This window comes from Glandiceps talaboti, chromosome 2 (assembly GCF_964340395.1).
Source record: "Glandiceps talaboti chromosome 2, keGlaTala1.1, whole genome shotgun sequence".
NCBI lineage: Eukaryota > Metazoa > Hemichordata > Enteropneusta > Spengelidae > Glandiceps > Glandiceps talaboti.
In genome coordinates, this window is record NC_135550.1 from 21,176,623 (window position 1) to 21,202,103 (window position 25,481).

At 37.3% G+C, this 25,481-nt stretch overlaps 1 protein-coding gene across 1 annotated transcript in view; it reads right to left on the bottom strand.

The window, feature by feature from the left end:
- Window positions 1-25,129, bottom strand: part of LOC144453221 (uncharacterized) — a 36,572-nt gene extending 11,443 nt beyond the window's left edge. The window contains exon 1 of the mRNA XM_078144502.1: window positions 24,268-25,129. Coding sequence (XP_078000628.1) covers window positions 24,268-25,007 — 740 coding nt within the window. The 5' untranslated portion in view covers window positions 25,008-25,129. The remainder of the gene's footprint in view (window positions 1-24,267) is intronic.
- Between the last annotated feature and the right edge of the window lie 352 nt (window positions 25,130-25,481).

Here is a 25,481-nt window from a genome sequence, read left to right on the forward strand (position 1 = left end):
ACTCTGACGTTGAGACTTCATGCTGTCCAGTTCAACACTTAGAAGAGGAAATGTTTCGGAATCAGTATGGTTCTATTGGTTAAATAAGGCAACGGTTTTTTTTCTGCGTCACTATATAAATATACACGCATGCAACTATGTATGGAGAAAACATTTGTTGAATGTGATATTTCTTACACTTTGAAGGTTATGACAAATGGTATTAAAAATGAAATTTCACATGGACAGATATAGTTGTATTTCGTTTCCTTATTGCATATCTTCATTTGGTTTTATTGGCTCTTTTAATTTCTTTCCATTCTCTATTTGCGGCCTGTTTCATTTCCTTCCATGGTAGTTTGCATTGGAGAAGCACCGAACGTCCAATTGAATTTTGAAGCCACAACCTCATAATTCCAACTGGTTCCTTGTTGTGATTTAATTTCCTATTAGGAACCGAGACAAATGAAACCTACCACATCACATAGTTCGTTAGAATTTATAGGGTTTATAGTCCATCTCCTCGTTTTAGTGTTGTAATTTAGGTCCCCGGACGTAAACTTGAGAGTAAGCTAATTCCTGTTAGGCCTAACAAAACATTGTGTGGTTCCGATTACGTTCGATTTCAGAATAGGTGGGGGTAGGTAGATTTTTTATTTTACTTTTTTAAATATTTTTTTCCGTTGTTTTCCATATGGTCTCTGTGTTATTGGTTTCTTCTCATCAGATGTACAGTCATTACATATTGGGAGAACAGTTTTATATTGTCTTTTTAAGTTGATGTCAGTTTACGCATTCACTATTTCTCGCGAGACTTCACAATTTTCGCGATTTTATTTATTTTTTCTCGAATACGTAAAGTTTAGGGTTGGCAGTGAAAATCTGGGTGGGGTCGGGTAACCGGAATCAAACGGTTTTTTTTCTTAATGCCTTAAGTGTACAGGGAGGGACATTGTGGCGAATTCATATCGCGAACCCTACGAGTGTTGGTATGTGCTCTATATTACGCTATATTATTTGTATGTCAAAACGTCATCCTTGAAAGGACTTCTCCGACCGGCACCTTTACGCAACAGTCGTGTATTATTCTTCATTACCGTTTATTATCACTTTGAACTTAATCACCTATGCCCTCACAATTAATTCATTATCAATTACTTCATTGTATTTGATAAAGATGGGGACTGGACTGCTTTCGAGACCCGGTCGAGGTATGAACGAATCAGGTAAAATTTAATTGAAACTTCTCCTAAAAATAACTTGGATAAATAATCTACCATTGAATAAATGGTTAACAAGAAGGATGTGTGGACTTTGTAAAACGTTTACCATTTTGTGACCAGTTTCCTTGTTCAAAAGAATAATCATATGGATAAAGAAATATCTGTACTCGAAATTTACCGATAAAGTTTGACCATTGGGCACAAAACGAAAACTTGTATAACTATCAAATACTTTAATTTTGGCAGAGGGAATGTTTCTCTCGAATAGTCTGTTAGCAACTCAGTATTAAAGCGAACGCAGCAGTTCGTATAAAATTACATTGAAACGTTTGGGAGCATCTCGGGTGAGTTATTATTACTTTTATGGTAAACGCCTCTGGGGAAATGTCATCAGGTGAAGACGATGACCATTTCACGATTCTCATTCATGGCTAGCAAAGACTCACGTCCTGCAAGTAAGTAAGCGACTTTTCTTTCTTAAATTACGATGGGCTAGTCATTTCAATTATCCTAGTCAAATTGTTCTGCTTTTATAATTGTCTAAATCATTGCATTTTAAAAAATGTTATATATCAGTTTACTAATATAATGCACAACAATGTTGATTTGATTCTTTCAAATTAATTAAATATTCCTTCAGCGGGTTACGATGTTAAAACGGCGACAGATGTTCGTCTAGTCAGACGACATTAGAATAAGCTTAACGTTTGTAAGGAATGTACTTGCAATTCACATAGAGACCCTTGGTAGAAATGCAATATCAACTCCTACATAGCACTATTCCATATAGTAATGCTTTTAAAAGACGTGGTAGTGTTTGAACTACATACCGCCCCTTTTTAGCATGAGCTTGCAAACGATGAGGGGTGTCCACAATCGTTGTCTTCTCACCACATCGAATGATGATCCTGGTATCTTTCTCCCATACCAAATCTGTTAAATAGCTGAAGTCTAGGGCAATACTGAAATAGCCATGTCTCTCTCCCTCCCTTGTGTATCGCGATCGCGTCGTCTTGACGTCCTCCCTTGAGTAGGGTTTCAGGTACGTGTTCATTGCACCAACGTTTTGGAGAAGTGTTTAAAATCCGCACAAATTTCACACAGTGAATGACTTCAGAGAAGTTGTATACTGGTGAACTATGATTCAGATATTTTCTTTTTATATGGTTTACAAGTAAAGTTCTCCTCTATTGGCCTCTCACGTTCTATTTGTCGATCAGTTGTGAGGTTCCTCGGTATTGCTGTCGTCTGTTACTAAGCTTCGGCTGTGCTATGTAATATTGTTACTCCCATTCCCACACCATCCATTTGCTTGTCTCTGGTTTACATATCCTGGTATATATATAGACGTAATTACTGACATTTTGGCCTCAACCTGTTTTACCAAGGGGTGTTTGTTTAAATGTTGGACAACCAATATCAAAACATGCATTACCTACACTGGCCAGAAGTGGCATTATCGTAAAAATCTAAACAGCTATCATGAAATCATCGCAATGAAAATAAATAACAGGTTGAGCGATAATTGTCTGGAATTGCCATAAAACAAAATTACGACTGTAAACAACGATTTTATATCTCCATTAGTCTGACCTCCGATCTCTGACCAGTTGTAGAATTTTGTACATGTGGTACGTCTGGAAGAAACAACAACGTGCAGTACGGACTTAATACGTCATCAAAACCTATACTCTCTAGTAACCTTAACCAAAAGTTGAGATGCTAGAATATCAGCTTGCATAATATCTACTGTACATGAGTACACACCAACTTGAATCGTCAACTAGTTTCTGTGCTTTTTCAAGAAGTTAAATTTGTGGGAAATCTCAATTTAAAATCCCACCGGTCTGTCTTCTTTCCTGTCGATGACACTTAGGTTTCCATTCAGGCTTGTGTGAAGATCATACTCATGTGGGAGCGGTCATTTTCACCTGGGCAGGAAGGTGGTTACGGTGGGGGCTCATTCAAACGTAGCACTTGAGTGGGTCATTCTGGTACTTTAATGGTGCACATTTTTCAGTTACATATGTTATATTCGACACAAACTAATGACGTACACAGTCAGAATGATCAGCTGATATTGTCGCCTGCTAACATTCATCTCAATCTTTTTACATGTAAATTTCCATAGTAACTGTTGCTAGCTTATCAACTACACTTATAAGGCACGTGTGGACTCATGGTCAAGTTTTCTTATGATACTCTCATCATGATTATAATACTTCCCAACTTGATAACAGAGAATACAACCAAAATATTAGCTCCTACTCGACTAGTAAAAACTGTTTAACAACTGTCTTGTACTTTGGTTAGTGCACAGACAAGTAAGAAGACTTGTCTGTGGTTAGTGTAAGTTCTAACGGAAATCCCTAAAGTGGATACATAATTTCTCACAAAAATATAGACGGTTCTTCATCACGTTTGGAACATATACGTTGTCTCGAAGCTATCATGTTGGGAAATACCTTACTGTGAGTAGTGATGGCAGGGTCTGGATAAGTCATCGGGACGGTAATGTTCTGCGGGTCATCAAAGACATTCCAAATGATAAGAATGGCCAAAATACATACCTTCCGAAGAAGACATTTGTTCATACTGTCTGTACAACTATTCCTTTTACTTGTTTTTGCTAAATATTCCTTGTATACCAATGGGTTATTTTACATCAATCACTTTTCACCGAGATACTTCTACCATGTCTACGAACATCCTTATAAATGTGGAACTCATCTAACCAACATTATACAGAGTTTACAGTTTACTAAGATTTCAATGAGTACAATTTTCATTTGACATTTCTGGGAACATCTCCACCAAATATCGGACCAATAAATCCAGAAGATTTCTAATTTGATGTTTTTGGCCAAACTACAGGTTGTTCCCCCATCTCACTTTGAAATATTAGACGTACAAGAAAACCTCGACAAGTACCACTTGGGGTAATACTTGTTTTATGTTTTATTCACATGTTGATGCCGCACCAAGGCGAGTGCGCATGCGCGCACGCACACACACACACACAGACGCACGCACGAACGCACGCACTTGCGATTCTGTATGGCACTGAATCTTCACTTCAGAACTGATAACAAAAATTAACAATGGTACTTTGCCTCGATGTGTATAAGTTACCACAAACAACATGGATTTTGCCAAGGACAGAGGTGGGGGTGATAATTCTTTCTAGAATAGCACGAAGACCCTGCGGTTTGTAGTCTCCATCTGTTACGGGGATTGCTTTAGTATGTTTTACATGTGGACTTCTTCACATCAGCGGAAACGATATCAAGGGCTACTACAGCGATCAAATACGCCATGGGGATACAAATATTGGATCGTTAGTCACTCTCCATGAAATATTTCATTTTTAAGCAAGACATCCAGACTACTTGAATAGTGCACAACATATCTTTAAGAGCAAGAAACCCCTTTAAAAAGTGGTATGTTCTTGTATGACCATAGAACACATCATGTAGACTGTCACCATAATATATATTGTACATAATTATTAGAAAACAGGGTTATTATAAAAGTATCAAATGTCCCGACTACAAGAACACCCACCGATTTTAACCACTCTATTGATAGGATTGGTAGTGTTTTATAACACTGACCCTCGGTTCACCGTCTATCGTTTTGTCACCTGATACACATAAATTATATCACGTGTTTTGTTTTGTTAGCGTTGATACACCACCAAGTTTATCGTAAAATTACTTTGGTTAGGGGAGAGTTCAAGTACGTATCCCATGATGGATACCGTAACGATGTGGTGGGTCAGAATTTCTCAGCAGTTCGTTCTACTATTCCTAGATATGGTAGTTCTTGTCATTTTTAATCCACAAAGTAATTTTTTACGTATATATTTTCTTTTGTTTTTTTTTGTTATCGAAATGTTTGCTGGCCTACTTCGAATCGTGCAATTTCAATGGTATAGTCATCACTATTTTCAAAATTTGAACAAACCAGGCCAAAATGCAAACTTGCATTTTGTCCTTGTTTTCATAGTTTTTACATCATTCTGTACCAGGACCTGTTTTCATTCATTCAAAAAAGTACCGTTACATGGGATATAACAATATTCAAATCACCAAATATACGATCTTTGAATAAACCTAAACCGATAGAACACTGTCAACTTTTTATCAGCGTCATCTCACAATACTTCTCACGGTAACGTACTCTGTAAATCATAAATAAAGTGCTACGTAAATCTTTTGATCTGACAACTGAACTGAAAATAGAAATCAAAAGAGAATAAATTGAGGAGACTCCATGACCCTGGCCATCTATAATTACAATAACTTGACCCAGAGGTCACGACGTGAATTCTATAATCATCCAAATATATTATTTTATCTGGTCATGTTTGAAATGTTTTCAGCAGTTATAAAAGGACAGTGAGGTTGTAATCCGATAGTGTAATACTATACTTGGTACTTTGATTCATGGTCTAATCATACCACGCATACAAATTATGATACTCATATTTGAAATTCTTATTGAATTACACATAAAGAGAATCTATATTTGATGAACATTTATGTTATGTCAAATACTGTCCAGTGTTCAAAATATTCCTATCTTTCCCAGATGACACTGAAGTCACGTCTGATGAAAGTTATAATTGGCTATGATTTATGTTTTAACTCGACGTATAGTAGTAGTAGTCAATGACAATGACGACGACGATGACGATGACGATGACGATGACGATGACGATGACGATGACGATGACGATGACGATGACGATGACGATGACGATGATGATGATGATGATGATGATGATGATGATGACACGCTTTCGAGCAAAATAGTCGTTTAAATATAAAAATTACAGACAAGAACTTAACATATAATAGAACTGTTTGAATCAACATAGGCTATAAACGACGCAATTTGCAAGGTCACCAAACGGTCAACTCCAGATTGAATTTTGAAACACTATACATGTAGTATAGTAACTGTCCACTTACAACTTAAACTTTTTCCGATACTACATGTACCGTTTTTCACCTTTGTATTTGTGTAACTATAGAATCTTTCTACATTTATTCAAGATATTATCACCGCACCATATACTCTACTAGAGTACGTTTGCCCCACAGGGGCGTGTAATATTTCATAGATTGTTGTTTTCCAGGTCTACAGACTAAATATAACAACCTTTTGATTAATATATATTCCTACATGTAAAGGGTTTAGAGATTGATACATTTGTAGCAGCAAGATTCGTACGATATTTTCCTAAGAAAACGGCATTCTAAGCAATAAGAAAACAACAATCTGTGAAATATTACACGCCCATGTGGTTTGCCCATAGAGCATTTCGTATAGGGTCTATGGTTCGCCCTGCCACCCTTGATTTTAGCCTTTTTAAAAATTGTAACAGGGTTTAATAAGTGTTTCCTTAAAAGATGGTGATGATGATGATGATGATGATGATGATGATGATGATGATGATGATGATGATGATGTTGTTGTTGTTGTTGTTGTTGTTGTTGTTGTTGTTGTTGTTGTTGTTGTCACGGTAGATCAATCTACAGGTAACATTTATTGTGCAACCATTGTACCGAAGATTGATTCCAATAAACTGACCGTACACAAATCGCAGTGATGTGGATATAACGCCAACGGCGATCGTTTTTTCTTGCACAAACAACCCGTCTTTAGTGCACAGCTTGAAAGTGTCCTTTCAGAATGTTCAGTTACAAACAACATTCTAAATCTTTATCGATTAGCGCCCTTCACCGGCCAGCTTGTATTTTCTCTTGAGCATTCGCTCTATATGTTATTGTGTGTTGGCGCTATTTACAATGATGCCACAATTTCGAAAAGTGAAAAATTCGTTTACTAAAATTGCATCTTAGATTGTCTATCATACTCGACTTGTATCGTTATCGGGTAGATTAGGTTTCATTTTAATTGATCAGAAGTAAAATTACCTCTCACAAAGTCACCCTGCCGGTAAATGTACTTTAACACTGAATGCGAACTTTCGTTGGCCATCAATACGTGCATTGCGTCAAAAAACGCATTGTCTGGACAGTAAATAACATAAATTTTCATCAAATATAGATTCTTTCCCTGACTGTTGTTCGTTTCATGCCAGTTATACATAATATATATGTAGGAGAAACTACCTGACACTTAGTGACGGTGAGTAAGCTGATGTGGTTAATTTAATACTGTATTGAAAAGTGACTTGTATTTGTATAAGATATACAAAATTAAGTTCTTTTGTTGGTTATAATGTCGCATGACGAAGTTTGAATATTTGAATCAAGCTACGAAAAAGACAAGAAACCGACCTCTTTAAAAAAGAATTGATAAGATCTAAAATCAGTAAATCAACACTGTGCTGAGGATTATTGAATAAAAAAAATAGAATTTACCCAAAAGTTGTATGTCCTAATATATCAACAATGCATAACATTTTTCTCTTGAATACCCCCGAGTTTAAGTTTAGGTACATCGTTAGGTTTTTCAGAAAAAAATATTTCGGACATGGAATATTTTTCACCGAATTACGTAATAACAACATGTAAACTGTGATGTGGAGTACACAATACAATCGTCTAGGCTATGTACACATGCCGGGTACATGATCATGTAGTTGATGAACTGTATTGATTTATTTTTCGTTTACTTCACATTATGGGCATACGGTACGGTGTGCATGGTAACTCAGATTATATTATGGTGATTTGAGGTGGTAATAAGTCAAAGAGCACCAAATTTGACATTTCGAAAACATGACGTGTATAAAAATTCAAAATGAAAGTCAAAATTCTGTTAAAGTTGACTTACGATGGTTCTAGTATTGGAATTAAGATCTCCTCTTACTTTCGTCCGCGTCCGAGCCGAAGTGTGCATTCGATTCATCCTGAAACTGAGGGCGCCCTCAATACATAAGTTGGAACTCGATGACTGATGCTAGTTTACATCGTAAAACCAAAATGTTATCAAGTCTCATTGAAATTATTTCAACAAAGTTCCATCTAAATCCACTCGGAACTTATTTAGGTAATTCTAGATTTCCTGCGAACAAAGAAATAAACAAATATTGAAAATATAACCTGCGCGCCCACTCTCGTTGACGACGGTGTCAATTACTATTAGGGAAAGACTGAGCTGAGAATTTACGGTGCTGTTGCCCAGAATGAAATGTTGGTGTTCTGTATTCAGGCTATTTCTATTCCAATACAATGTAGTATGCATATCGCCATTCGTCTTTTCATCGTTTCAACCAAAACACACTTATGTATTGTTTTGTCGATCATCATTTTTTCCAAAATGCGTCCAGTAGACTGCGTAGGACGATTGATGACAATTGTACATATCTTTTCTGTGAGTAGTGCACATTTAGAAATCACACAGATCTTTACCAGGAATTTTGATTAAGACTTGTGTCCATCATACATTAAGAATTATAGCCCTCCCCCCCCCAAAAAAAAACCCACAAAAACAAAACGACAAACAGACAAACAAACTAAAAAACCTTTAGTACATATAAATAATGGGCTTAACAATGAGGTAGAAGGGAAACCTGTTGCATATTACCAGATCGTATTCACTTTACTGGGAGAATGTACATTTTATCATATATGTGCAGGCGCTTGTTTGTTCTGTTATAGCGCCCCCTGGAAAATTGGTTGAGTGCTTTTGTTTTCCACAACGAAACAACACACTTCATTGCGTGGATACTTGCTTTCAAAGTAAGACTAGACTGTGTGAAAGTGTCACATCATTTTCCTCGAGAGACGTTCTATTCCTCTCCTCAAACACTCGTCTAGAAGTCTGCAAAATTCTGAATCCAGTCTCCTCGAACATAGAGCATATGTAACGCAGACAACGTATATGACTAGTCAGTTGGCCATACCAATTCCTAGTGGTCTGTGTAATTGACATTTGCAGTTGACATAAACTATGTGATGGCCAATTTCAGTTCCTGAAAATGTCAAATATTCGATGACGAAATCAACAACAAATGTTAACTATTTTCTATGAGCTTTGACAGAGAAAAAGGTCTTGTCCACTTATTAATCATGATATTTTTACAAATGAAATTCAAGAAAGGTCAAATCGGTACATTCAGTGCTGTGTTGAAACGATATTAAATAACATGACATATCCTATGAAAACGATCATAAATAATATGGCGATTTCCTGTCACGTTTAAATGGATTCACTAAATGTTGATACCGTTTCTATTCGTTAAGGATATTGAATTATACGATGAATTACTAATTCTGGGGTCAATACTTCTCTTAAACTTTCATAACTAGTTGAGGAAATCACCATAGAATAATTATCAGATTATATTTGTACACACTTCTAAAGAGGAAAATACAGAGGTGAACAAATTTAACAACTTTTGTTGTTTAGATCTCCATAATTATTCAGTAGAGCTGAATTCGTACATTGTCAGTACACTCATTCTATCATATCATGTACTCATTGCTTGTGGTCCGAGAACTCGTTACTGGCAATCCGGGTCATTTGATTGAAATTGGTGTGGTATGCAGACATATATTCTAGTGAAGTGTCGATAGCCAAATTAATTTGACAATGACATGGTTGGTCAGTATGGCCGATTATTAATACTAGCCGTGCCAATTATATGCATTGCATGGGGAGTATTGTCGTAAAACTACCACACTTCTTTACGGTAATGGTAAAACACGCTCAGTGCCTTTTGCGTTACATGTAATCAAGTGTGGCTCACGAAATGCATCAGAAGCAATGGGACGGCGTTAAAAACCAAGAATACAAATAGACGTAAAGGTCGAATTATAGTCAGCAAGCCATAGCATACTTGACGAAGTGAAAAAAAAAGACGCAATGCGTCACCTTGAAACTACAGGCTCTGAATCAGTTCCCTGTGAAAACAATAGCTACAATTTTATGGAGTTTTATGGAGATGATAATTACATTTTTTATTAATATTTTGGAAACTTAAAACGGGTATTTACGTAGGCAAGTGTCCTTCGTCATAACTCGTAAGACAACAGTATGGTAGTCAACAATATAATATGTAATAACGTTCAAATATGAGGATGTAAATTCCTAGGATTACTCTATCAAGTGTGACAATTCATAGCTGAAAAATTAAAGTCATCGATCTAATGTTGCAATTTTCTAAGCATGTCAAAGCGACATGTCACTTTTTTCTTTCTCCAACAACGGCCATACACCATGGTTTGCTGTCAACGACTCCTGCATATATGGGGCAACGACTCCTGTACATATGATGCAAAGACAACAGTCATTGAACATCTGCTCCAATACAGCCGTCTGTCCCAACAACTATAGTCTGGATGCCAACGTGGAGGTGTAAATCGTAACCATACCGTAAAGGAACTAGACTACAACAACTACCGTCATTGGACAATTGTCCCCGGGACTAACACTCGTATATGTGCCTACTTGAGACTTGGAGCGGTGAATCAAACACTGTCCACATTTAGGCCTACAAAATATTGACGAGAACAAAACTTGACAATATAGTTGGGGGGAAGTGTGTTAAAAACAGTATTGCCTGTACATAAATTTTTTTGTACCAAATCCATGCATTTTTTAAATATTTGGCTTCATATAAAACGGGGTGGGGAGAAAACAAGAAAACTTGTCCGGTACTTTATCTACCTAAGAACAAATTGTTTCACGAAAACTTGTAATTCTCTCTCTGTATCACCCTGGTGACCCGGTCCCGTTGACTACACGCTAATAAAAAGAGCCATGTGCACTATAATATTTTATGTTACACCTCATATCACTATAGTATAGTGAACTAGTAACGATGATGTCTCCTCGCCGACTACACTTTATAGTTCTATAAATATTTCATCCTTTTACTGAACCTCGACCTCGTTTCAAATGTGAAAGTAAATAACCCATGCCCAGTTCCGCAAACATCTACTTGGTACTCAATGACATTCAAACGCGGTAGGTTGTCAAAGACGTTTACTAGTTTTACAGTTACAAAAGAAATGAGATCGATGATAATTTTTAAAGTCATATTCAAGTAAAAAAAATTCTAGTCAAAGTTCTAGTCTTTCTTGTAATGTCATACAGTGAGTTCTGACAGACAAGAAGCTATAATGTAGCATACTGTTTTTTACGAACGACTTTGTCAAACCATATAGCCAAAAAAAGCAAGTCTCTGGGCTAGTATTACCATAACTACACATAATCCCATAATCTTTTGCATCTGTGCATTCTTAGTTAAGTTGGATTGTACAAAATTGGCTATCAGGACACAATCCTAATTTATATTGATTAAACTGAATTTGAGTAGGTGCTGTGCTGTGTGCAGATTGAATTTTACATACACGATATGGCTGATATCATACGAAGGTAGAATATTATGTGTTATTTATCACATCAACCGAGAACCTTTGCCCACAATAATATATAAATCACAACCATTTTGTTGCAACACCATCGCCACTTACAGAATATTCTGTTTCACTGATAAACGTTATATCATAATGTGTCAGAGGTAACCACGTTGATATATGAATCACTCGTCCATACCGTCTGTAGGACTGTGTCTGACCAAGCGAGGATATCAACTTTGTACCGGGAGAGGATCTAAGACTGAGACAGTCTGACAACACACACCCGTGGAATTTCCCTTCGGCTGGACACACTTCGATGGAATTTATTTGTCTAATTACATTATGCCATTTTTCGCAAAATAAAATCAAAGTTACTACCAACAGTATAGAACACGAGACTTACAACACATGAGCTTACTTTCTACAACATCAAATTCATTCTGAGTATTAACTAGGAGTAGATTTGGTGTTAATTCTATTCTTAACTTTCTATTTTTAAGAAAATGTCACACAACTTTAAAACCAGGAGCTGGTGGCATTGCGCCGATTGTACTTGCCAGCATTAGTCTGCCACTCAACATAGATAGTCAAGTTAAACCTATACTAAATCATCGCTTAGCTTGGCTTTCTCTTCTAGTTCATACTTGTAATATTTTTCCCACCGAACTCTACTTTCTTTTAGAAAATGTACGCTTTAATTTTAACATTTGATTCATTGGACAGTAAAAGATGACACGTGTTAACAAAACTATATATCAAATTTGGATACAGATGCTATTACGAACGTAAAAAATATATTGGCTCGCGCTCTCTCTCTCTCTCTCTCTCTCTCTCTCTCTCCCCTCTCTCTCTCTCTCTCCCCCCCCTATCTCTCTCTCTCTCTCTCTCTCTCTCCCCCCCTCTCTCTCTCTCTCTCTCTCTCTCTCCCCTCTCTCTCTCCCCTCTCTCTCTCTCTCTCTCTCTCTCTCTCTCTCTCTCTCTCTCTCTCTCTCTCTCTCTCTCTCTCTCTCTCTCTCTCTCTCTCTCTCTCGATTGAACAATCACTGTTCCTGACAACACGTCGTATAAATGTTTGCTGTGTGAAATGTTGAAATCCACTATCTCCAGATAAAAGTAATGGTAACCTCTGTTTTACTTTGTGACGGATGGATGGATATAATAATACATACTGTGTGTCGGCACACTGCCAATATTACGTCAATTCACAAGTAACCATTTTTGATTTTTACCATTACATCATGCACAGTGTCAGCAGGACGACATTGCTGGGTGACATAACTGTACTAGGGGAACTCACAGGGGATAATATAAAAAAAAACATATTCAGCTTTGTTCAGAAGCTTAATTATTCTTATTGTCTCTTGTTTCGAAAACGTTGTCTATTGTCATCATTAGCTCAGACCACTAACAAAGTAGTCTGAGTCATTAGTGATGGCTTTTGCAGTGATTATGTTCCAATGATGCCCTTACCTTGATTTAAAGGTCAGCAAAGCTGTAGTGAGATACCAACAAAACGAAGTATGTGTACTCTGTGTATGTGTATGTGAAACATGTCAAATCATTAAATGTTTCTAGCCATTTTGGAAACACCAGGAAAATAGTATCTAACTGGAATATCCATGGGTAAAATATTCCTGTTTTCATTTGATCAGTTCACAGATTTCATTTACAGAATAATCATAACCTGTGAACGATAAAGGATCTACCGTGACAATTCCTGCGAGGAAGACATATCAGCGGTGAACACTTCAATACAGATTACTAATGAAATGTTCTACTCAGAGTAAAAAAATCTTTGGGAGGGAATCTCAAATTTTCAATTACATCTCGTCAGCATCGTTTCATACGAATTGCTTGATCAGATTACAAACCATATAATATAGCCTGTCTACTAACCGGCTCTGTGCCTAGTAGTATACATTCTACACCCCAACATGCACTACGTAGGTAGCGGAGTCACAATTGGTAGATAGGCTACTTACCAATTATAACCTACTAGAAAAATGGCCAACCAACCCATACACATTTTAGGTCCCAATATATATGTATGATATCGACTACTTGTACACATACACAAAAGTTTAACGATTTGTGGCAAACATAGGTAGGCCTTGCGATCGGTATAGGGACTAGGATTACTGCCAACCTGTTCGGAATGCGAGGAATCCTGCTCGGAGAATTAAAGACGTCGACGAGGTTGAGAAACGTTACTGATTTATAGGAAAATAGTTTGTGTCTAATGTTAGGACTATGTCATCACGTATTTCGTCGTGGTATTTTAAGCCTAGGGCAAGTCTGACTATGGAAAGGATGTCTGTATTAAATTTAGTGCTTGGTAAAGTAAACGTATAGCGTGAAAAAGTAGGTCGTGGACAGAAAAATAACATCCGAAATAAAACTCAATATCTTTCTTTCCTCGACACTATGGTATGAATATGAGTATACAGTATGTACGTCTCATGGCAAGGTTCAAATATTAATATGTCCTTATACGAACGTACAGGATGTCAACTAACCTAGCTCTGTATCACTTACTAAATGTACATGGTTTGAGATGAATACGATTAGTGCTTACATGGAACAGCTGGTAGAGTTTGGCACATGTATATTAAGTCAGGCGTTGGTAATATGATTTAGAAATCATGCCTAGCCTGCACTGCATCGAATCACATTCACTTGTCGGCTAATATGCTATTCAGATGTGGCCGTTTACACTACATTCTATTTACGAATATTCAAAAAACATCGATATGAAAATATGTTTAATTTTAGTGTTGTTGGAGGTTATACTTTGGTTTTTGTACTAAGACCAGCTAGTCTTGAATAGAACATTAGCCCACAAGTGACTGTGCATCGATTTCTCGTCCGAACAAATGAGACACATTTTCAATAGAAACTGACTGCTGTGGTGCTCACTTATAAAAGTCATAAAGAGCATCATTGCATACTTTGAATTGATATAAAGTTTGTCATCTGTATGCTTTACGTTGTACACGTATCTTCCGATAACGACATGTCAAAAATATACGAATGAAACTATCAGTACAACCGGTGAACTTTTCTTTCTTTCTTCTGACTTTTAAAAACGAATAAAAAAACCCACACCAAAAATTGTGTTTGTTGGCATAGGTCCTAAAAGATGAAATAGCACACGGACAATGACTCATATATGTAAGTATACTTCGACAGTACGTGTATCAAGTCAGCATCAGCGTTTGTTTTGTTTTGAATGTGAATTAAATTAAAGCTGAGATTCTCAATGAGTGACGAAAGTGTATATCGGGTGAGGTATGCCAACAATGTAAATCCCCGCCATGCTTACGATTAAACGCAACATAGAGCGAGGCAAACTTTGCAAACGATCCTGCAGATTGTTGTGGACAGAAGCTGGAAACTGACCTGACGTTCAAAACCCGTGATATACTTACATTTAAACTGTGGGAATCTGATCAATTCATAGTACTTATAATTTCATATTGCTGAACTTTAGACATTCCAACCAAGACACAATGTGGTAAACGTGTACATTTACACGCCTCTAGACATAAAACTTATTTGATTACAGTTAAACTTTGCAGTCTACTCCCAGCAGTTTACTTTGCCTGTGTGATGCCACAACGTGCCAATCTTGTATGTAAAGGGAAGTTTAGACATCATTATTGAACATATAAGGTATCATAGACGGATCATCTTCCAATTATCAGGTTCTCTCTCTCCCTCTTCCCCCCCCCCTCTCCCCCTCCCCCCCCTCTCTCTCTCTCTCTCTCTCTCTCTCTCTCTCTCTCTCTCTCTCTCTCTCTCTCTCTCTCTCTCTCTCTCTCTCTCGCTAATGTTTACGATATTTTTCGAATACTAAAGGCTTCTTGTAACCTTGAGACACTATGTAATGACCAGTGCTGTTCAATCACAATACTGGTGTCTCGTAGGCTAGCATTTCAAGTCCTTTTTCTACCGGATGAATACTCTGATTAAGGTAAACCGTAATCTTGGATTAACGAAATTTCAATCTCGTCGATCGATCGATCAGAATAGTTGAATTCCTTGACTTCCGGTAATATTTCGCATTAACACCGAATATCTTTCAAGTCCCAAGGTAGTCTTGCTTGCAGATGGAGTAAGTCGGGACTCGATTGTGACAGTGGCCCTCTCCTCTTTAGGGACAATGCCAGAATGACTCCCATAGGACTAGTCACTAGGAGTCCATTACTTTCTGGTAAACGTGCGATTTCGCCGTCGGCAAATAACGAGTTATTAATATTATATCATATACCCTACTCGTGTAAAGTCTATAATTAAAGAACGAAAATATCTTTGTTGTGAAATGTACTGCATTGAGGTAAAATACGTCATTCGTACAAAATAAGTTGTCATTGAACACCAGTCATGTGTTTTTATACTACGCTAAGAAAATAAAAACCAACCGCCACTTCACGTAAAGGAATTTACGAATGTATACCAATACATGCCAAGAGCCCTTAGCGCCTTTAAACTCTTCACCATTAAATGTAATTGTGTATTTTGAAATGCCACCATATCCACAACAAATATTGGCGCGTTTTGAACGCATTGCATGTAAAAGATCAAAAGTCAGAGACTGTCGATGTTGTAGCACGGCATATATGCACGCTCAGTATAATCATTATTAAATCATCCAACTTGACAATTTTGAATTGGTGTTGTGTAAAATTACTTACTCTGCTAACACTCGACCTTCCTTCGTCATGATGCTACCAGTCAATGGCATTATGGTGCAAAACGCAGTTACGTCCATTTTCAACTTGAAGCTCTTCTCCGATTTAGAATTCAAAGACTTATTAAACCAACTTTGCTATTTTGATGGTAGGAGCCGCAAAATCGTCTGACTAATACCGAAGAAGTACAATCTAACTCTATAATATCCCAAGTCAAAGTTGGCCTACGTGAGTGATCTCGAAGACAAGTTGTCAGTCACAGTTTACCTCACACGGATGTCGGCAACAAACTGACGGTAGTTGGTGGTAGGTATCACAAGCATTCCTAGTACATCACTTTTATCACGCATGCGTGACTTTGTTCATTCAGTAAAAGTTGATGGAGTGCATTATTTGTAAAATGTTTCCCTCTGAGGGGTAGAATTGACGAACTCTGTCTAGTCTAGTACACCCACGGGTAACACTATCCTTCTAATATTTAGAGGCTCGCATCCGCTCTGCTCAAAACATTGGCGACAGTTTAGTCACCGTTAGTGTTACAAATACATACGAGGTGAAAGTTGATTGTAATTAGCATTTACTATACTGGAAATGTCAAATGAGAAAAGAAACACACTGTGCTGTGTGTGCATAAGTTACTGTTCAACCAAAGCAAACCAATACCATTGATTGATGCATAGACACTTAGACGCAATGTGTGTGTTAGCTATAAAGCGTACCTAGTCCTTCAATTTTCAATAGTCGTAAGGCATTACCGGTAACATTAATCTACATACCGTCATGACGTATTCATTTTTTATGGAGTCAGCGGAAATATACTGGTGAATGTTTTCAGTGTGAAGATAAAGACTCTAATTGTGCTCGTGGTGTCATTCATTTTACCAGACTTACAACAAATTGTAGAAAAAAAATCAGTACTGTAATAGGAACTGAGAAATGGAAAACAATCAAATTAAATGTACTTACGTGTAAGTAATATAAATGGGCGTGCGTGTTCCTATAGTTTTCCTGATATTTACCTTAATCTATACATACCATCTGACTAACATATAGTGATAGTGATTCTGTTAATACTAGTCTGGATGCCAACGTGGTCTCTGAACTTCTAGAATAACGACTTTGTCTATACGTTAGTGGAGGTGGAAATCGTAACGATTCCATATAGGGACTAGATTATGTTAATACACATATTAGCCTGTTCACTGCGCTGTCGAGATATAGCTGATCGTACCTTATAACCCCCGTGTTCTCACCTTGTTGAGGGTCTATATTCTGTATTCAGTCTGTATTCTTGTACTCTATAATTGTCTTCAAGTTGCTTCAAATTCCCATCAATTATATACGACTGGTTTATTGACTAGCTAGTTGGTAAGTCTGTTGATTGCTTGTTTGTTGCTTGATTGCAGATTGATCGATTTGGTGACTGATTGATTTGTGAATTGGTTTGGTAAGATGGTTAAATCTCCAACGTCTATGGTTAAATTGATAATTAATTAATTAATTGATTGATTGATTGATTGATTTGTTGGTCGACGGGTTGATTGATCCCTTAACAATTAAAACATTCCTTAAAAAGTATCTACACCAATCATTAATTGAGATCACAATCAAATACGATCTGACAGAACGGAAGGCAACTAGATAACTACAGAAATATGATTCATATTTATAGAGTCGGTATTTAAACAAAACTTGGGGAAAGTATATAAGTAACTAACATATTTGACCTAAAGAGCTCTCATTGAAATTCTTCGTCTGGGCTTGTCAAGAACAAATGTGTCGTCACCCTGGAAACCAACAAACAATCTGAGAAAGTTATCAACCTATATCATCTATTTCTGTGCTAACAAATTGATTTCACCACTTGTTTACTGTGTACTGTATCTTCACTTCAAATTAATATCAGTGCATTGGTGTTGCCGAACGAACTATTTCAAATAATTACGTGAAATCGATTGATGATGAGGACACATAGATAGCGTAAATGGATAAAGTTACATACACATACTCTTTCAAGTGGCCGTACATTGAATGACAACTCGTCTATACTGTACATATAGTCCTACCATTCAGTGTTCTATATGACTACATGTATCACTATGCAAGACTACTATTCTAGCATATTATGAGAATGTAATGACCTTCTTGTGTGACAAATTTGTTGCCCCTTTCGTATGTATGTATGTATGTATGTATGTATGTATGTATGTATGTATGTATGTATGTACGTACGTACGTACGTACGTATGTATGTATGTATGTATGTATGTATGTATGTATGTATGTATGTATGTATGTATGTATGTACGTATGTATGTATGTATGTAAAGTTTTGATGTGTTTTATTTTGCTTTCCTAAATTTTGTGCGTCTTTCATTCAAAAAGTCTGCGTTGGACACCAAAGTATATACCACTCTACAGTCTATGCGATGTTTTACGACTTTAAGACCCGTGGAATGGTATGGTGATCAGAAAGTTATATACGTGCCAACGTGATACATGTTTTCGCCAGATAAATCGAATCAAATCATGTCTGTTTTATTGTAATATCGGTGTAACTTGATGTTAGATTAAATTTCAAAGTCTGGATTGACTTAGATGGTTTAGTTTTGATGTTTGCCTGTCAATGTACACAATGATACACAATGTGTGTTAAAATCATGATGTTACTCACCCTAATACTATTTACACGACGGTTTTTATTATAAAAGGTTTACAAGCACCACGTAACCAGTATCTACATATCAGATATTAATTGACCAAGGACAGATTTGTACCACGCCCGCTTTGAGGATTTTTACATGTATAAGTTATTGACTAACTCATAGGCTATATTTAGCTGTACAATGAACAGTCCATATGGCCATAGAACGAATGACAAATTTATAAATTTTACCCTAACATAGGCAATACACATTGATAACGATATATGTTACATGACATTTCCATAAATAGCCAATCACATCTATTACAGTTATTGGCCGAGTACAGCTGTCATCGAATGTAAATCAAGCTTTCAAATTCCCGCCATTCCGATCTCATCAATGATCATCACTGTCAATATCATAGAGTCTTCTATTAGCTGGACGTGTACAGGTCCAGCTAACTCTGGAAATATAGGCTCCGAGAAATCCGATAGTGAGACGGATTTTATCGGAGTTCTCCGGAGCATATATTTCCAGAGCTAGAGTCCTACCTATCCAGTATCCTTAACAACTTCCACATCTACCTCTACTGACAGCATCACCCTAAAGATGTAAACGGTACAATCCAAACCATGACATTTCGAAATTTAAGTTTAAACTTGACTCTTATTTGGTACTGAAGGCTAAAAGTTCAGCCACGCCCTACACATGTATCGATACAACACTACACATCAATTATCACCATCTTTACCAATTCCACGCAAGCACGTTTTGACAATTGAAAAAGAAAATGCTATAAAAGTGACTGATGGCAGATCTATATCGCCATGACGATGCTGATTTTGACTATTTGTCCTCTCAACACATCAAGATCAACTAGCAAAAGATACCATGATGACAGATACACTTCCATATACAGTATATTGCAGACTGCATTCTGGAGTCAGTCACAGCTGACCCCAATTTCTAATGGAGAAAGTTAACCTCTTACAATAAACTTTCATATAATAAACCTCTGTAATAAACGTGAGTTTAGGAGTCTGGGACAACGACTGCAATATGTGGTTCTCTTTGACTACACACATATCTAAACCATCGTAAATGTGACGACTACTCACAGACAAACTTGACTTGTCTGTGGTATACTATACTCCACGTTTGTAGAGACAGGTGATCTTCGACTGTGCTGCTATTGTCCTAATTAATTCTAACCATTGTCAGAGTGTATGCCATTCATTACATTTTACTTGGATGTTTATGTGTTTGTTGTTGGATAATATCGGTATATCTTACTTCTGCGTGGTACGTGACGTGACGCTGTGTGGAAGTGAACCAGTCAAGATATCATATTTACTAAATATTTATGTCTATTGAAAGACGACGTCAGATTGAAATTCACTTCACTTGGCTTTAAAGGGTTGCATTGAAACACTCCGTTACCATGACAATAATCGACGACGTATAACCTTAACTGTAAACTTACACAAAGTTATTCTGATGGTGTAAACTTGAAGTACTGAAACTTTTTTTTAAAGATTTGACAACTTTGTTACAATAACCTTCTCTCGAAGTTACTTAGTTTAGTTAAATTCAGGCTTACAAGAACACCGTGCTTTGCTTTGTTTTATAAAAGTTGTAATTTGACAGATCATAAAACAGTAAAATAAGATAACGAAATCAAATTCTTCTGAACTATTAACTTACATGTAACATGATAAGTACCAAGAAACACAATACCAAGTATGAAAAAGTAACGAGAAAATCACATTTTTTTGCCAAATAAGACTATCCGACTGACTTACTGAATCCGTAGCCTACATTGATCATTTCCAACTTGGAAATATTCACTAGATTTGAACATTGTTGAAAGCTGTCGACGAGTCTCAAGGCTATGAAATCATTTTTTTAAAATAAATTGTAGCTTGCGATTGTTTTTTGATAGTCACAAGAACAAAATGTCTTAAAGGATGAATTTGGTCGAAAGCAAAAGACATTTCTTATATTACCGATTTGTTTGTATTGTCTTTTTCTATTCATTCAGTGTTCAATTTCAAGTTCATACCTCATTTTCACTACGACGTGCTCTAAGCGACTTCTTGTAGTGATCATAGACGTACTACCGTTTACACACCATAAATAAAACACAGTTATGCCGAGTGTCTGAGCTAGGTGACAATAAATATAGATTTACTCAGAGATACTGTTACAGAAACCCAACAAGATTTGTGATGATTTGTGGCCTTAAAAACTGGACTTACTACTGGGTATTTTCCTAGTATCGTTATATTAAGATTGTTGGGTCCTTCTTTCTTTATAGAAGGTCGAGATTTATACTAAACTATGTGCCCTTCGAGTAGATGACCCTATCCAGTGCACGGAAAACTCAGTGCACCAGTACACAATTGAAATAGATTTCATTTGCAGATGACCCCCACCGATGTTCTGCCAAACCTTTTGACTTTGTGTTTTATTTTGTGAACTAGATAAGTATATAAGAACTCCCTGAGACTATGTATAATGCCAGCCCCCCTGTTTGGAACATAAAACATGTATTCCCTCCTTTGTACAACCCTATATGTTATTTTCCTACCAAAAGTGGATTTCATTTCCATCAGTTTTAATTGAGCCCTCTGTTTTATAGTCTTTGTGATACAGTCACGGTTGAAAGTAAACTACGGCTAGACTCTGAGAAACCCAATTGAAACTCAACCTTGATTGATCATAACATTTTCCGACTGAAATCTTTATCGAACTTTTCTGCCGCCTGGTTGATGAAACATTGTTACGTCCCTTTGACCGTGAACGCACGAACACTTATTTGGACATGGGAAAGGAATAAATATTGTACAATAGTTTACAGAAAGACAGATTTCGTGTGGAGGCAGACGAGTTTATATTCGTGTTATGACCATGTCATGTTACAATACATGTTGAGTTAAGTTTAGTTTTTGATCGTCGGCCGTATAGTATATTTCAATACGGTCATATTCGATAAGCTATCAAAAGTCAAAAGAATAGTTTATAAAGAGAAGGAACAATAAGCATAACAATAAGTCAAACTGTTTATTTTGGAGCACCATTTGATGTTAGTAATCGTAACCTTTGACCTGTCTTCTTTTTCGAGTGTTTAATCTGTTCTTTTAATATCTCTCTTATCTCTAAGAAAATTAAAAATGTAACATCCCTACCAGCTACAATGGTATTTAGGTAGTGATTTGTCCATGTGATTCATGGCTTTAATATTTTCACCAAAATATACAAAAAACCACACACACACACACACACACACACACAGACAGACAGACAGACAGACAGACAGACAGACAGACAGATAGATAGATAGATAGATAGACAGACACACACACACACGCACACGCACACGCACACGCACAGCTGAATAAATCACAGAATATATTTTGATATCATGATAGCTACCATGGCATTTGTAATAGACGTCAAGTGTATGAAGTATGTCATACAATTTGCGTTTAATGACACGAACAAACAAATGTTATCGTCATGTACAAAGTCCTTGAATCACAAGGTGTGCCACTCTAGACTTGAAGTGTTTTTATTATTTACACCACTCGATACACGTGTGCCAACCCTCAACGTCGTGTCAAGTGTTTGGAGATCTCTGGACAAGATGAAGTTCGGAACACTCACACACACTCACGCACACACTGGACAAGAGAATCGACCTGAGTTGGATGGGAGAAATCTCAGTCTGAAGATAAACGAAAGAAAACTCTTAAGTCTGAAAGATGGCGAGATATAACGAATAGAAAAAAGAACAAGGGCAAAATTTGTTGAACGACACAAATGAACAGGTGGTAGACATACACACACACAAACACACTATCCATATATAACCATACAAAACAATTAGGATTTCACAGTCAGTGTATTGCATCGCCAACACAAACGTTTTGCAACTAATCTCTGATTGTCTCTGTCTGTCTGTCTGTCTGTCTGTCTGTCTGTCTGTCTGTCTGTCTGTCTGTCTGTCTGTCTGTCTGTCTGTCTGTCTGTCTGTCTGACTGACTGACTGACTGACTGACTGACTGACTGACTGACTGACTGACAGACAGACAGTCTCTCCGTCTGCTATTGCTTCTACACTAGTCTGTGTCTTTACTTCTGTCTCTGCCAGTCTCCTACATATACAAAAAATTCAGATGCAACAAATTTACATACATTGCCTGGAGCAATACTGAATTGATCGAATCGCAATTCGATCAATTCAGTACATCACAACGTGAAGGGCGACCACTGGCAACTACATATATTTCGTCGGAAAGATTTTAATGCATGCATTGCTGGAAGTGTTTTTTGTTCTCGCATATCTCTCATGCCACCTGCTCGATGTATTTGTTGTTGTATTTACCATATCTGATGGTCTGACCACAAAGCCCCATAAGGACTAACTTGCGAATTTAACGTTTAATAATAGCCAAAAACTACCACCATGGGACAAGTGGACGACATTGTGATGACAAGAGGACACATGAGGACAATTAGATATGCATGCCTTGTGACTAAGGTTGCATGTATAAATGGCTCACTTTGTTACAGTCCCATACATAAGTCCGCCTACGGACATTGTTGGTGTATAACACTTTTGGAAAGAGAGGCGGCAAATGGCAAGAACCAATATATCACGTAAACTAGGACGCGTCACGGTGTATTGCAGTCAGCAAGTCATGCAAGTGGCAAATTGGTGATGAGTGTGTGTGTGTTATAATGATGTTTATATAACGTACATAGGGGACAGTCATGTACACAGTAGCGGTTAGTATAATGGTTCAAGGTGTTAGTAAAATGTGTCAACTTTGAAGCGGAATGTAACATGGCGACTTTAATGGACATTATATTAGTTTTGTTACATGGTGTTATGGAGTTCCAAAGTAGAGTGAGGTCCTGACCTCAGTGGTGCATGTAATGATTAGTCAAAATGTCAGACACTCTCAGCCTCAGCATGTATACATAGTCCTATTTTATAAGACATATAGTTGGTTGGCATTTGCACGATAGGTATTTCAAGGTCCCCATATCTCTAAGCCACACGCTTGTCTCCACACACGGTCCAATGAACGAGGCATTGAAGAAGTTCAACGATCAACCCCAGTTCTAACAAAATTGAATCAATGTTTTGTGTTGCTTTTTAAAAGAAAACCCCACAAAGAATGATAATCTTTCCCTAGTGTTGCATTAACCAGTGGGTTGTGAATGTCTTTCTTCTTCCCTTTGAAAACTAAACAAGGGTTCTTTATAAAGTAACGGGCTATGACAATAACAAATTTGTAAGAAACCCTATACATCCATGGTACTTTTATTCATGATGGCCGCCTGACTGAAACTAAAATTTAAAACTAGTCGTACTTACTCTCCGACCCATCGTCCGTCCGTTGATACAAATTTAACTGGTCCAGTATCTTCTGGACTTGGTTCCAAGAAATCAGACCATTTCGATCGGTCAACCTTCTCAATACTTGGACTTGTACTATTGCTATCTGGTGTAAAAACATCAGAATTCTTGTCTTCCTCACTCTGTTTGCTTGTCATACTACCAGTAGGACTGAGAGGTGCAGGGGGAATTTTGACCCCTGTCGACTCCTCTAGCCCTCGGTCCCGTTCGGTCTTCGGAGTTGATGTTACATGGCTTGTTAAGGGACGATCTAAGTCCGAAAAACCGCCGTTGGAAGTCGATGGTGAACTGTAAAGACGATGAGGTGATTTTGAACCGAGGCTAGGACTCAAACTGAGACTTGAAAGTCTAGAAGGCGAGCTGTAGGTCGACGTTGAACTTCGCGAACTCAAGTAACTGCGTGGGGTAACAGGACTGTAACTTGGACTATACGAAGGAGAATACGAAGAGTTTTTATGGTAACTGCGACTTGGAGAACTATGGTAACTTGACAAAGACGACGTAGAGTTATATGGTGACCTATATGAACCTGTCGAGGGTGTGTAACTTCGTTCAAAATCCCTTGATCCAAAAGACCTATCGTAGCCCGAGCTTGGGCTACGATAACGACTGGCACTGCTACACGAACTAGCACTGGTACTATGTCTGGTGGAAGAGTAACCCAGACCTCTATTTGGTGTAGAATACGATGAAGACATGGTTAGTTAGCTATAAACGATAAATCAAGCACATATCACAATAATTACGCGAGTTTGACATACACAGGGTTTCACGACACTACAGCAACGTCCACTCGCTTACTTACATTAAAGACATATGTACAGTGTGATACTGACAGCTATTTTTCTCACGCCCTTTGACCGTAGACACTGCATACATTGCTATTGACCGGCGTTCTCGACGGATGGCGTATTCGCCCTACTGGTACTTATGTCGAGTGGTCCCCTCCGTTGCCTATTGATGACGACACAGAGCATACATTCTTCATGAGATAAAACAACCATTGGATACTGCATGTACTGTAGACTATAGATTAAATAAGACGGACACGTGTTGCCTGACATTACATTTGAAGGTCCATACGATACACCTGTATTGACGTGTCATGTGACCTCAGGAATTATTGGAACATTGAGTAAAATGGTTTGATTGTTTAACCTAAGCCGTCAAGG